Source organism: Sardina pilchardus, chromosome 9, assembly GCF_963854185.1.
Source record: "Sardina pilchardus chromosome 9, fSarPil1.1, whole genome shotgun sequence".
NCBI lineage: Eukaryota > Metazoa > Chordata > Actinopteri > Clupeiformes > Clupeidae > Sardina > Sardina pilchardus.
The window spans coordinates 20163374-20177344 of record NC_085002.1 but is presented as its reverse complement, the minus strand read 5'-3'; the positions used below and the strand labels follow the sequence as shown (position 1 = coordinate 20177344).

The 13971-nt window shown below is 44.1% G+C and overlaps 1 protein-coding gene across 4 annotated transcripts in view; it reads right to left on the bottom strand.

Annotated features, from left to right (window-relative positions):
• Window positions 1-1803: 1803 nt before the first annotated feature.
• slc38a3b (solute carrier family 38 member 3b) overlaps window positions 1804-13971 on the bottom strand; it is a 29021-nt gene continuing 16853 nt past the window's right edge. For all 4 annotated transcript variants that reach the window (XM_062546235.1, XM_062546238.1, XM_062546239.1 and 1 more), the window contains 9 exons: window positions 10713-10795; window positions 10531-10589; window positions 9432-9605; window positions 8811-8890; window positions 8386-8486; window positions 6768-6892; window positions 6239-6383; window positions 5424-5527; window positions 1804-5020 (listed from right to left, as the gene is read on the bottom strand). In XM_062546235.1, coding sequence (XP_062402219.1) covers window positions 4916-5020; window positions 5424-5527; window positions 6239-6383; window positions 6768-6892; window positions 8386-8486; window positions 8811-8890; window positions 9432-9605; window positions 10531-10589; window positions 10713-10795 — 976 coding nt within the window. In that variant the 3' untranslated portion in view covers window positions 1804-4915. The remainder of the gene's footprint in view (window positions 5021-5423; window positions 5528-6238; window positions 6384-6767; window positions 6893-8385; window positions 8487-8810; window positions 8891-9431; window positions 9606-10530; window positions 10590-10712; window positions 10796-13971) is intronic.

Below are 13971 nucleotides of genomic sequence, written 5' to 3'. Positions count from 1 at the left end.
GTAGTATATTGTTAAACTTGGCATGCTGTACCACACAGGTGTCACATCTCATGAGGCCAAGAGTATTGTTTTATAATTGTGCTTGACCATCGTGTAAACCCTTAGTGTGAGCAACTTTGTACGTCAGGGAGCACGTATAGGCTGAGTGGGTGTCAAAGTGAACTTGTCTACTGATGTGACCTATTCAGATACAGGCTTTTTTTTTTTTTTTTTTTTTTTAAGAAAAAAAAAATACTGCAATTGAGTTTAGGAATTGGGCCTGTGCTTCCCTCTAGTGTTCGACTGCTAAATACCTGAGACGCGCTTGAGACGCCACACTAAACTTCGTCCAGTTATCATTTTAGGTAGGAGACCGTGGCTATTTGATGTGGAAATAAGGTTAACATGGTTGGTCATCTAGCCTTCAAGCATGACGACGAAGTTACTGTTTTCCTGTGTCACTGAAATTGTAGGCTAGATGTTAGAGACTAGATTATGCAAAGCAAATGTTAGTTCATAGTGTTTTAGGTTATTCTGCCCTGCACACTGCTGTGCTGAATCATTATATAATTAGAAGTTGGGCGAAAATAAGGATAAACCCAATGAAATCATAAACCCACAATGTGTTAGGCTATACTACAGCTCATTGAAAGAATGCTTAACTTCTCCCTCGCATAGGCAGTATTGATACATGAATTTAAAATAAGTATTTCAAATACATTATAGTATGGTAAATACTTCACAGCTGTCTATTTTTGTAGTTGTAGTGACATCATAAAAGTGCAAAACAGTGAATGCACCCTCTGACTAGTGCTGACTTGTCATTTTCCCAGAGTTTTGTGATCAGAACATTGAGATTAAGGAAGATGAGATGATCCAATGCAAGATTAACAGGCACTGCTAGAAAATGTGGGCCTTGTGACAGACAATAATTCTGGGCTCCCCAATAATAGGCTACTATTTATTATAGGCTGTAAGCTCCTTGGGGCCCCCCTGTCAGTAGCCTGGCTCCGCCTGACTACGTACTTCCGCTCAAACTCATTTCTCTTCATACTCCGTCTGGTAGAGCTTGATTCAGCTTTGTTTACTCCGGCAAGTGCATCTCCGCCCAATCAGCGAACAGAGGGCATTCCCAAGAGCGATTACATTTAAGTTTCAAGCCTATCGTTATTGTTGTGTCCCCCGTGGTTATCATACGTCATTACCAAACATTAGTGATTGAACTCCAAGGAATTCAAACTTCAGACAAGTGTCCACAAACCTAAACGTTTGTCGCACAGCAGCCGCGCAGGGTCAGAAAACTGTTATAAAATCCGACGACATACACCCAGTCAGTGGCATGAAATAAAATCTGAGTGCCATGTATTAAAAATGTTATTAAACTTTGCATCCATTCCAGAGTGAGATAATGATAAATATTTTACTCGTCATTTGAATATTACTGAGGTAAGTGTTGCTTTTTTCAGGGTATGTGTTCGATGATAATTACCTAGGCTGGGTGAACCCTGCCTGAACTTCCGGCGAATTTGGATTCCGCCCGGCAGCTCAGGCTGGAAACCTGCACATCTATCTCCTCTGTTCCCTGCCAGAACCTTTGGCTCCAATCAGAAACTAGCTTATCCAAAAGATGCACCGGATCGTTGGTCTGATTGGTTGAAGGACTATCCAAGCGTACGGAGTTATTTGACCGATGCCCAAAGCGCAGCCTCCCCATACTAATGTTCAATCTTAAAAGATTGAGCTTAGTATGGTGATAGCCAGACTAATAATGACCCAGCTAAAATAACCCAATAATGGAGATGAACGACACAAAGGAACACATAAGAGTTTTTAAAAACAAATACATTTGTTTTTATTGTCAAACTACAACTGCTATTTACACTATACAAGCTAAATATTCTTGAAATATAGAAGCCGGTAGTTTTTATATACATGGAACATAATTTACGTATGCAACAGGAGGAGCCCAAAGATCCATAAACAATGTTTGTATTCATTTAAAATATATGTTTTTTTTAAACCAATTATTAAATGTTGTACATACACAAGACAAAAACAGAGAAACATTTAATGAACAGATCATATGTGCTCGGAAGTGGGGGGGGGGAGAAGTGGGGGGAAATTAAATTAAAAAGAAAACGGGAAGGAAGGCAAGTTCATTTTTGGCACCACTGAAGATAATTGCCAGTAAAGGCAGGTCATAACTGCTTACAGCATGAGGTAATGACTGAAGTTCCAAGAAAGTGTTGTGTTTTTAATACTGGGATAACAAAGACAACAGCCACTGTGGAGTGGCCATACTGAGCAGCAATGAGACATTTAACAGAAAACAAACGTACCAATATTGCATTGTACAGCAATCAAATATCCAAATAGTGTTACACACTGACAGACCTAAATGACACACATTTTTTAGAAAAAAAACTTCTCCTGAATGTTACATGTAAATATTGTGCGAATGAATCTTGGGGTCCTATCTTACACCCTGCAAGGCACTTTTATTTAACCTTGTGCCCAGGGGTGTGGCAATTAAGGACATAAGGTGTGGTCTGGCGCATGAGCTAAAAAAAATGCTATCTTACACCCTCTAAAAAACATTACGCCACTACCAAGAAAAACCTGGTCTATAGCGAAAGGCGCTTATAAAGCACAGCTGAAGACGCACTGTCACAAGATGTGTGCTGCCCTTAGCAACCAGTCCCAAACAACTCCTCTGCAGGAAAAATATCCTTTGGATTTTTATTCAGTCATTCGAACATTACTGGGGTAAGTGTTGTTTTTTTCAGGCTATGTTTTCAATGGTAACCCCTTGTCAGTCAAATAACTGTAGAACTATTTTGTCGTGATGATGACTATGAGTCCACAGTGAAGATAAATTCACTTTGCCTATGAGTTCAAATAATAGGCAAAGTGCAGATCTCTCACACAGGGAGCCAGTCATGTAAAAGTAGAGGTGTTGTGTGTAAGAGTAACTATACCAGTAGTACTTAATGAAAACAGCTCACACTGTTGTATGGTCAACTGTGTAAAAAGATGGCAACCGCATCGATATACACAACTCAATATCCATTGCTGGGACAGGACACATTATTTTCGCTGAATATTCCTTGGCCAAAAATAATATCTGTCTGCCTTTGTACAGCCAAAAACTAAACTGGAATTTGGCGCACATCACCTGCTCCAGACAAACATTGGCAGGTGAGAGGTGGTTTTGCTTGTGAGCTGATGTCTGTCATGGACCTCAGCATTCTGGGAGCGCACAGCAGGTCACCTGATCCTCACCCACCTGGTTACGCAACTCCACATGTCTGCTATAATACTCTCAAGAGAGTGGCATCTCTTGTGATCTAGGTATAACACCTCATATCTTCCTACAGGGAAGGCCTTTATCTCACATATGTTTTTTGGGGTATCCTGAAGCCAAACCCATTGACCAGCAAATAATACTGAAGGCTTTAAGGGTCACTCGTTAAAGTTATTTTTCTGAGACTGTGATGCTTGTCATGCTCTTACTTGCCTCTACATAATATACACAATTAGGCACTGAAAAAGATTGTAAAGTACATGATCATAAAGTACTGTCTACACACTATCTGATGAAATACATATAACCTGTCTTGAAAACTTAGAAACGCTTGATACATATTAAAATAAATAGATATTATGTTTTTTGAGGTTTTCATTATTTCTGTTTTTTTAATCTCCTGTGAATAATTTATCATGTAGAGATCAGGGGGGCAAAGGGCCTGACTCAGTCCATGATGGTTTAATGTAGGCTTTGGCACGTAAATACTAACACTGTCACAACTGACATCTCTCCCTTTTCTGCATAAAATAGCATTCATTGAGCCACTATTAAGCTAAAAAAATCACATTAGTTCCGATTCTGTAATAATAAAAATAATGTAACTTAAAAGCTTCTGTGTCTATATGTGTGTGCGTATATACATATAAGTACCTAACACGACATACTGTACATACACACGCTGAAATAATAATAGTGTTTCCCTACCAAAAAGAAGTGTACAAAATTCTACTTAAGTTTGTGCTGTGCATGGGTGCTGCACTAGCCGTGGTTCGTGCTTATGTACATCCACAGGTTCGATGTAGGGCTGGGTCCAGTGGATGCCACCAAGAGAATGGGGCAGATGGAAGGGGTGAATTGGTAAACAGTAAGGGGAAACATTTGTCTGAGTGTGAATACATCCCTCCTAAGTACAGAGGAGTTTTAACATCTACATCTCTGATTCTGATTCTAAGAACAGCCTGGTGCTGTCAATGAGTTGCAGACCAGAGAAGCACTTTCTCTACAGAATGTTCTCATCATCCAGTTCAGGCTCATTTCCTACTGGGGGGTCTTGTTTTGATGTAGGCTAGTAGTTGGTGAACTGTGGATTTGCAGCCCTGATTTAAAACATTAGGGAGAAGTTAGGGGAACTGACCAGAAGTAATTTCTTGGTTGTTGTTGTTGGTATGTCTTTGTTTGTTTTGCTAGTCATGTCATTGGCTATACCTGGTTACTGCTGTTTGGTAAGTATATTCATCCAGGCCTGACAAAGTGCAAGATCAACTCTGATTCTCTTGTAACAGTATATCAATGGTCTGACCTAAGTGGATTAAGCCCTCTGGAGATTCTGACGGAAAAATAACGGTTTGCTCCGCTTTGGTGGAGACAACATTCTGTGTGATCCGAGTAAAAACAAAATGCCCATGAAAAGTTAAGATTCCCAAACATCACTGCCTCCATTCCACTGATCCATCCCTGGCCCAGCCACTGCGCACACACACACACACACACACACACACACACACACACACACACACACACACACACACACACACACACACACACACACACACACAGGCATACTCTCATACACTCACACATTCTCACTGCACTATACTTCACGCAAACACCATCCAAATGAGGAGCCCCCTAGTGGCCGCCTCCCGCATTGCTGCTGCCTGTTGTCCAGTCAATTATGATGAAGCTCAAGCTCATGAACATGAAGAGGACACCTAAGGCAGCAAAAGCCATCGCCTAGACAACAGAGAAACACAGAGAGAGAGAGAGAGAGAGAGAGAACAGTTTGAGAAGACCATTCCATGCTGAAATTGTTTTGAACACTTCTAATTGTAATGTCCTTCTATTTGCAGCTCGGTAGCGGCTTACTTTTAGAATTCTTAATACGTAACTACCCAATTCTCCAGAGAGAGAGAGAGAGAGAGAGAACAGTTTGAGAAGACCATTCCATGCTGAAATTATTTTGAACACTTCTAATTGTAATGTCCTTCTATTTGCAGCTCGGTAGTGGCTTACATTTAGAATTCTTAATACGTAACTACCCAATTCCCCAGAGAGAGAGAGAGAGAGAGAGAGAGAGAGCATCAGGAGAGGATAAGATAGACACAGATAGACCGAGAAAGGCTATGTTATTCCTCACCACAATCTTAGGGGTGGAGTTCATTGGCTCTTTGTCTTTGGGGATGATGCGGATGTAGAAGGCTGCAGGGAAGATGAAGATCAGGCATGGGGCAGAGGTGGCACCTGGAGAAGGAGAGAGAGGTTAAGACCAGACTACATGAAGACGTCATAATATAACAATGACTAGAGCAACCCATCTGCAGTGACCTGCAGTAACTGCATCAGACATGCTGTACTGCCATACACTGGAACTGTTATGCCTAAGTCATGGGGAACAAGGCTTAACACTAACAGTTCAATGCCATTTAGCGTTGGTCAAAAACTGACTAAAAAGGGTCATGAACCTAACTCATTCAGAGAGTACACACTGAGTATTCACAAAGCCGGTCTGACATGGGAGACCGTGACCTGTGCTGGAGATGGCATGTATCGTAGTACTTCCAGAACTCTGACCGCTCGTACCCTAACGCGTGCGCCATTTATGTGGGGTGATGGCAGCACAAAAATATTGACTCAACGTGTGCGTTGTTACTAGCTACGCAAACAGGCCGGTCTGGGTCAAGGCTTCAGGGAGTGGGAGTGAGTGAGAGAGAGCAGGTTGTCATAGGTGGGTGTCAGTGCCCCGACAGGGACTTAAACCCCACCCCCCACATCCCCTACCCCCCACCAAACAGCGTAAAACACAGCCATGTAAGCCTGCCACAGCTGGCAAAACATACAACGCACCACACAACCAACCAACACAACCATGACCAAATACGCTGGCATACAGTATTCTGAAACACAGGTCATGTTTGTGTGTGTGTTTGTGTCTTTGAGTGACTCATGACTTACCGATAATGCCAAAGATGCCCAGGATGTTGGGCGCAAAGATGACAAGCATGTTGATAAAGGTGAGGATGATGAGAGCGATGGCGACGTGGCGGAGCCAGTTGAAGGCACTCGTCGGGAAGACCATCTGCTGGATAGCTCTACGCACCTGTGAAACGAAGAACCATGAGTTAGGAAGGAATAAAAGAAAGAAAGAAAGAAAGAAAGAAAGAAAGAGAGAGAGCGAGAGAGAAGAGATCATTCATAACAGTGGATAAGAGAGGAAAGAAGACGGGTTGAGATGGCAAGAGAGAACACAACCCAGACACTCTGAGTGGATCATTTACATTAGGAAACTACAAGGCCTAACAGCCTGACATTAGCCAGGGACATCATTACTGCAGTGATGATCACTGTCACTGCCTCACCCCCTTACATTACTGCCATCATTATCACCATCACCATCATTACCATCACCATCACCATCACTTCAGACAATAAGGACTCGCACACCCATTTAGCCTCATGTGAAAGGGGGGGTGGGCACACTCACCGGGAACAACACGATTGGCACCGTCAGAGTGACAGCAGTGAGCACAGCCAATCGGACGCACAGGATCAGCGTGTCAAAGGGGTCGATGCGGCTGTAAGTGTGAAGCAGCTCTGACTCTACTTTGTCTGTGGATGTCAGGGAGAATATTTATATTTCAGCATCATTTTGAATGAATTGAAATGTAAATGAAAACGTAGGAAGACTACGCACACAGGCCACACTCTGCACATATACAGTAAGTAAGGCAATATTTCTTCTTTAACATTAGTAGGAGCGCATACCATACTTGTGTGCTATTTTCAACTGTTGAGAAGGTCAATCAACCATATGCAATAGTTGCCACTTTTTGAGATGTTTTATTAGGGAACTAGTTTTGGTATCATCTTCATGTTGGATGATATACAGTATGGTCACATGAAGGACAGATAAACGTGGCCAAACAACAGTTTGAACATGCTACAAACTAAGGAAAACCTGGAGAGAAAGGAACGCTACTCTGGATCAAAATATTTTGACCCGGCTGGGCGCCATCTTGTAATCAAGTCGCGATAAGCCGACTGACGAGCACAAACGAACAGGAAAGACAGGGGGACATATTGCAAACATTTTTAGCTTTGTTACTCATCATGCTCATGTAGACAGTATAACTATATATTTCCTATGGAATTACTTTTGCAATATGTTCCCCTGTCCTTCCTGTTCGTTCGTGCTCGTCAGTCGGCTTATCGCAACTTGATTACAAGATGGCGCCCAGCGGAGAGATTCTATGAAGGTACTGCTTGTAAACAGTCTTTTTTTAATAAACGTCCTGTGCATTTCCAAAGTTCTCAGTATCTCGGTTTAAATGTCAGGACCCTCAGAAGTCTACCAATGCAGTGTGGAGTTACTTGGAACCGTTTTAATGGTTTAAAAATAGCGATTTAGCTGCATAGGGTACGTTATGCCCAATCTAATAGATTCAAGCCTACTGCAAGCTCGGCTGAAAACGGCGGAGTTTGGAATGCTGGGGGGTGAGCGAAGGTGCATCTTCAACACGTGTGCGTACTCCGCAACATGTTTCGGTACAGTTAAGGTCAATTTCACACCGGAATTCTCCTTTAAGTAAAAAGCCTTAAATCAAAAAATGGCTACAATGGCCTCAAATTCTTTTTTTCATAATGCTACAAACTAGATTCCCTGATGTTCCATGGGAAGGCCCCCAACAACATGATCAAGTCCTGCCTCTGTCTCGAACACACTTTTCAAAATCCAGTGTGACCAGTGGTTACGCTGTCACTAACTATCAACTTAAAGTTAAAAGTTAAATTATATTTCAGCAGACGCTTTTACTCAAGGTGACACGTACTGGCAACGGCGGGTTTGGGAATCAAACATGGGCCAATCACCTGTCAGGTAGTAACACTACCTCTTCTCCACCACCAACTAATTTCAGCACTGTTTACGGTAAGGCCACATTTAATCCTTTCATTATAACACATGACACAGCATCTAAAGGGCCCAAGTCACTGACCCTGGACGGTGTATTTTTACTCGGATATTCTGGCAGGAGCAAAGACTCGAGTGTGGCGCCACGTGCAAGTTTCGAGGAACGGAGAGAATGTCAAAGGTGAAGACTGACCGTAAAAGGTAAGGTAGCCAAAGAGCGCAGCCAGGAAGTACATGGTGTACATGATGAGGATGGAGACGTTGGACACGTTCTGCATCCTCTTCTGGGTGGGGCTGGTGGCAGAGGTGAGAGAGGAAATGTCAAGCTTCGGAAAAACACTGGTTTGTAGAGTGTAGGGTGCACTGTACGTATGTTGAGTTTGTAAAGGACCCACAGGCGGGCTACGGCAGACGTGTAACCGAAGCGATGCATTCGCGGAGCGTCCGTTGCAACAACTATCTTCCACTATGATCAATGGAACTGGCTACGCCACGCTTGATAGCGGCGCATACATACACAAAGAATTTGACCAGTAATCTGGCACTATTTTTATGCTCCGCGAACAGTACGCTTTAGTCACGCACCCGGCGTAGCCCAGCTGTTTGGGTGATGCTCACTTGCGCAGTTCTGTGTAGATGGGCAGCACTTCAGGGTGGCACACAAAAGCAAACGCTAGGATGGGAATTGTGTACGCTGTCTGTAGATACACAGTTGGAGAACATCAATACACACACACACATTAAAATATCAGATCTGCCAAATATTATTTGCTGACAGTCAAATCAGTGATGCATACACACACGCATGCATTGGATACGCATCAGAGGGAAAAATTCACTGGCAGGGACAAATCAAATCATTTCTTTCTCACTACAAAAGAACTAACCCTGACTTTAGAGCAGTCCCAAAGCGAACTTTTGCTTTTCTGGCACAGTCAACAATCTCCAAATGCCCTTGTATTTGATGTACTGGATATGTTAGTACTTGTGTGAACTGCTTCGGTGGAAAGCATGCTGCTAAAAAGAATAGTTGCTGATGTGAAATTAGCACCCGCTCTGCCTATTCTGGTCTGCTCAGTGTTGCCATGGCAACGCATGCAGATGCTAATGTGTGGCGCATCTTTGTGTCATGGTAACGATCGACTCGTTCTCCACGGGTTCAGTTCAGCGTCTTGTTGTCGTGGAGGCTTATTTATGCGCTACACCACCCGCCGTCACGGCGATGAGCCTCGCTAGTACCTGTGAGTTGATCGTGAACAAGCGCGGGCCGCAGTGGGAGTCATCATCCATATGTGCGTTGTGGTAGGCGTGGCCATGGTCAACCAATGAGATGTTAGAGACAGTGTGCACGTCCGTGACATTGCTTGTGTAGTCCTCAAAGGGGCAGGGGATCTGGAACCTCTTGTAGATGACCTGCCACGAGGAACAACAAACAGAGGAGGGAACAGAGTAATGAGGAGGAGGAGGGGGAGAGGAGGAGAGGAGAACAGGATGAGTCCAGGAGCTGACCAGTACACCTAAATGGCAGGTAGTCACAATCGCAAAGGATAAGCTGAGCTGGCTCCAAGACAGCTGCTGTGTAACCCATCTAAAGCTATTAAAAGGCGATTTGTTATAACAGACGTCAAAGCGAATAAACACATAGGCCTATAGGGAGGCAGGAACGCAATAAACACCTCCGCAGATGGCAGATGGATGCAACCATAGACAGGGAGGAGTCTTATGAAGCGCTTTCCCACAGCAGCAGAGTGGCACGGGGCTCACTTTGAAGTCTGATCCTGGCCCCCATAATCCTTTACCAGCCTGTTCTCACATGAAGTCAAGGCCCTCCTACGCGCCAGTCGCCACTATGATTTCCTATGCGTGGGTGAAATGCTCGGAATATTTAGCTTTTGCCCGGGAGCTGATGTCAACGGCAGAAAACAGCCGAAATGGAGCATGGACAACCACTTATGGCCATTTCAGAGATAAGGGACTCGAGGGCGGGAGATTACAGTCAATAGTTCTGTTAGTTGTTCCCAGAGTTCCAAAAGAACACAGGAGTTGTGTCATGGTTTCTGCACATGTAAAAATACTTTTGTGTGTGAGTGTATATGTACTGTACGCATCTCTTTCTTTCTTTCTCACTCTCTCTCTCCCTATATGTGTGTGTAAGAGAGAGTGTATATGTGAGTCCCCCTCCACACCTGTGTGTGTGTGTGTGTGTGTGTGTGTGTGTGTGTGTGTGTGTGTGTGTGTGTGTGTGTGTGTGTGTGTGTGTGTGTGTGTGTGTGTGTGTGTGTGTGTATGCGTGTGTGTGCATGCGTGTGTGCGTGCGTGCGTGCGTGCGTGAACATACTGCAGTCAGGAAGAAGACCATACAGCTGAGTGAAAAGCCACTGGTGTAGCCCAGGTAACCTATAAAAAGGAGTGAAGCGCTTTGTGTCAATGAATAGGAAAACCACATTGTCTTGCATCTATGAATTCACAAAACAGGAGAACAGAGTCCTGCCAATTAGGAGAAGCATGTTATTGACTTACCAATCTGTTTCATAAGGGCCAGAGGTAGAATAATGCAGACGCTGACCAGCACCACAAGGTAATTGCCATTCAAATACCACTCTCTGAAACAAGACAGAAAGAATGGAGGAGTCTGTAAAAACGGCTTCAACACCACTTCCGAAGTTGACTACAAAAATGGCAGCTTTTTCCACACACTTCACCAGGATATTCCAGAGACTGTGATATAAATAAAGACTGATTTATGAAGCATCTTTACGGCGAAGGATGTACATAACGGTGCCGCTACGTATATTTAGCTGTGCACGGGACGTATGCATGTGGGCTGCGTGCTGGCTGCGTGCTGTGTGTGTGAGCATGAGAGAGTGGATGTGGGCATATTTAGCCTGCTGCTGAGAGATTTATGGCCGTGTTCCCATTAGGACCTCCAGCTAACCCCCCGCGGAGGTCATGAAGACCCAGCAGCCGTCTCCATTCCCATCCTGTCTACGGGTTCACCCCACGTCCTCTAACGGTAACGAGTGCTGGGCTGGGCCTGAGCAACTGCTGCTTGCTGCTGCTGAGTCTGCCTGTGGATGCCTGGAGACTACGCATGCTCGATTCGCTGCTCGATGTGCTACACAGCTGTCACTAAATCCTGTCTCCGATGCACTGAGAGCGTTCAGAGAGATCAGAACATGATCCGTCTGATGCCTGCGTGTGTCCGTCTCGTCGACCGTGTGGTTCACCAGCGCCACCTCATCCCTTTCTCATTCACCTGTGGAACATAATGGCTGACCCACTGTTAGCGTCCTGCGTCACATCGGGTATAAGGTTTACAACAGCACAGGTGCTAGTGGAATTATAAACAAGCGACAGGTGGCCCACTGTATAGGCAATAGTGGCCTGAAATATCCTTAGCAATAGCAACCTCCTTAAGGTCAGAGAGCTGTGTCCTCCTTTGACTGGTCTGTGCCCTCATGGCTGACGCCCACCTGTGGGCCCTAGGCCTCGTGAGTCCGGCCTGTTCTCTACGGCTATATCTGGAGGCTCTTCGATGGGAGGGAGATTGCCCCTCCCTCAAGCCACAGCATGCAGACGTCTGTCATGAGATTCATGATTCATGTACAGAAACACACACATATAGCAAACAGCACTCTCTATCACACACGCACACACACGCGTACGCACACACACACGCACACACACACGCACACACACGCACGCGCACACACGCACACGTGCATACACACACACACACGCACATACACGCACACACAACACGTGTGGACAGACTACATGCCCCATGACTGATTCTTTCTTAACAGCTTTGGGGGACTTCTCTATTAGGGACGCAAACATGAATGAACTCCATGAGTTCTGTTTCTGAAAACATGTCTACGGACTCTATAGAAAACATATGCTTAAGTAAATGCACACATACGGTGCACGTCAACATCTGAGGTGGGCGAAATCCTATAGGTATGTTGCGTGCGTATATCTGGACGTATCTGAGGAGAAAGTGCAGTATCACTGAATAAATCAGATGGCTCGTGTACTGCACTCTCAATGTTCATTCACACATATTGTGAAATGTACCACCTTGCCTCAGGAGAGAGGGCAGAGAGGTGTGCGGGAAACGTTTCTCGAGTCTGAGCTGATTACATTGTAGATGTGAGTGTTGTCAGGGCAAAATGGCTGGCTAGAAAAGATGTGTCCTGATCCAGCAGCCACTTTATTTACAGTCCACTAGAGTCACAAGACTGTCTCCATCGCTGTTTGTGTACTGTTGTGTACTGTGCACTGTTTACTGTGTGCTGTGTGTGTAAGTGTGTGTGTGTGTGTGTGTGTGTGTGTGTGTGTGACCTCAGATCTCTCACTCGGCTTTCAAGACAGCTGTCACCATGTCACTGTGTGTACGTCTGAGTGTGTGCATGTACATGTGTGTGTGTGTGTGTGTGTGTGTGTGTGTGTGTGTGTGTGTGTGTGTTGTGTGTGTGTATGTGTGTGGTTGGGGGAGGGTGTTTTCACTTGTGGATTTGCACGTGACACAGGTTCACCATCATGTAGCCCACACTGCCTTAGGCATACCTTCTCTGACTTACTAACACACTTCATTTAGTGGACAGCACAGTCCACTCCAGTTCCATGTCAATGCCACATCATGACCAAGGATGGAATAAGAGATTTTTCTTCATTAAATACTCATACAAATATTAAACAAACATAAACACACACACACATACACACACACACACACACACACACACACACACACACACACACACACACACACATACACAAAATCATATATGCTCATCTCAAATACTGACAAAAATTACACATGGAACAAGTAGTGTTGAATAGCCTTACACACAGTCACATTGCCAGGAAGGCACAATCACACAAGCAGGCATGAGTAGAACTGATTGGAGAGCCACCTGGTACCACTCACAGGGTTTGTTTTTAGACACAGAGAGAAGGAGAGAAAGAGAGGGAGAGAGAGGAAGAGAGAAAGAGAGACAAGAGTCCTGTCCACCATGCCAAAGAAGAGCAATAGAAACATAACACTCATGCTCTGACGTCACAAAGTCGCCACGGCAACTGCCTTGTTTTGACACAGTAGTTGGCAATGAAGGGCGAGTGAAAGCTATGCGCTCGCCTGTCGACGACAATCTCATCCGTCCCAGACCACCACTCCCACTCCCACAACACACACACGCACACACTCTTGCTGTCTTTGTTCCACCAATCACAACAAGGTGTTTTGCAACCACCCTCTCTGGCCACATGGCCTCCTAGACTGTGCTGAAAGCTTGAAAGGTGAATGGGAGTCCCTGGTGCTCTGTGTTCCAAAAAATGTGTCATTGACAAATGTATTTTCAAAATAATCTTTAAAAATGGACAGAATGCATTTAAGTTGGAAGGCTGTTTTTAAACAAGTCTTAATGACTGTACAGCATTTACAGGGGTTTAATGCATTTTTAGGCTGAATTTGCGATTTCACCACCCAAACAATGTCAGATGGTGCAACAAAAAGTTTCTAAAAAAAAAAAGCCCTCACTTTTTTGGTAAGTATAGAGTCTACAGTGTCTAACACATTATTATTTTGTGGTAAAAGTAACTTATGAATACTTTATTGTAAAGGGCAGGAATTTTGGTTTCCCAACATCCAAATTTATATTCAAAATGTGAATAAATACTTTACAAATTGAAAAAAAGTATATTGTTTAATAGAATAATTAGGTACAACACATTTTCAACCATTTCTTCACTTTAATCTACTATTTCTAAATTAACA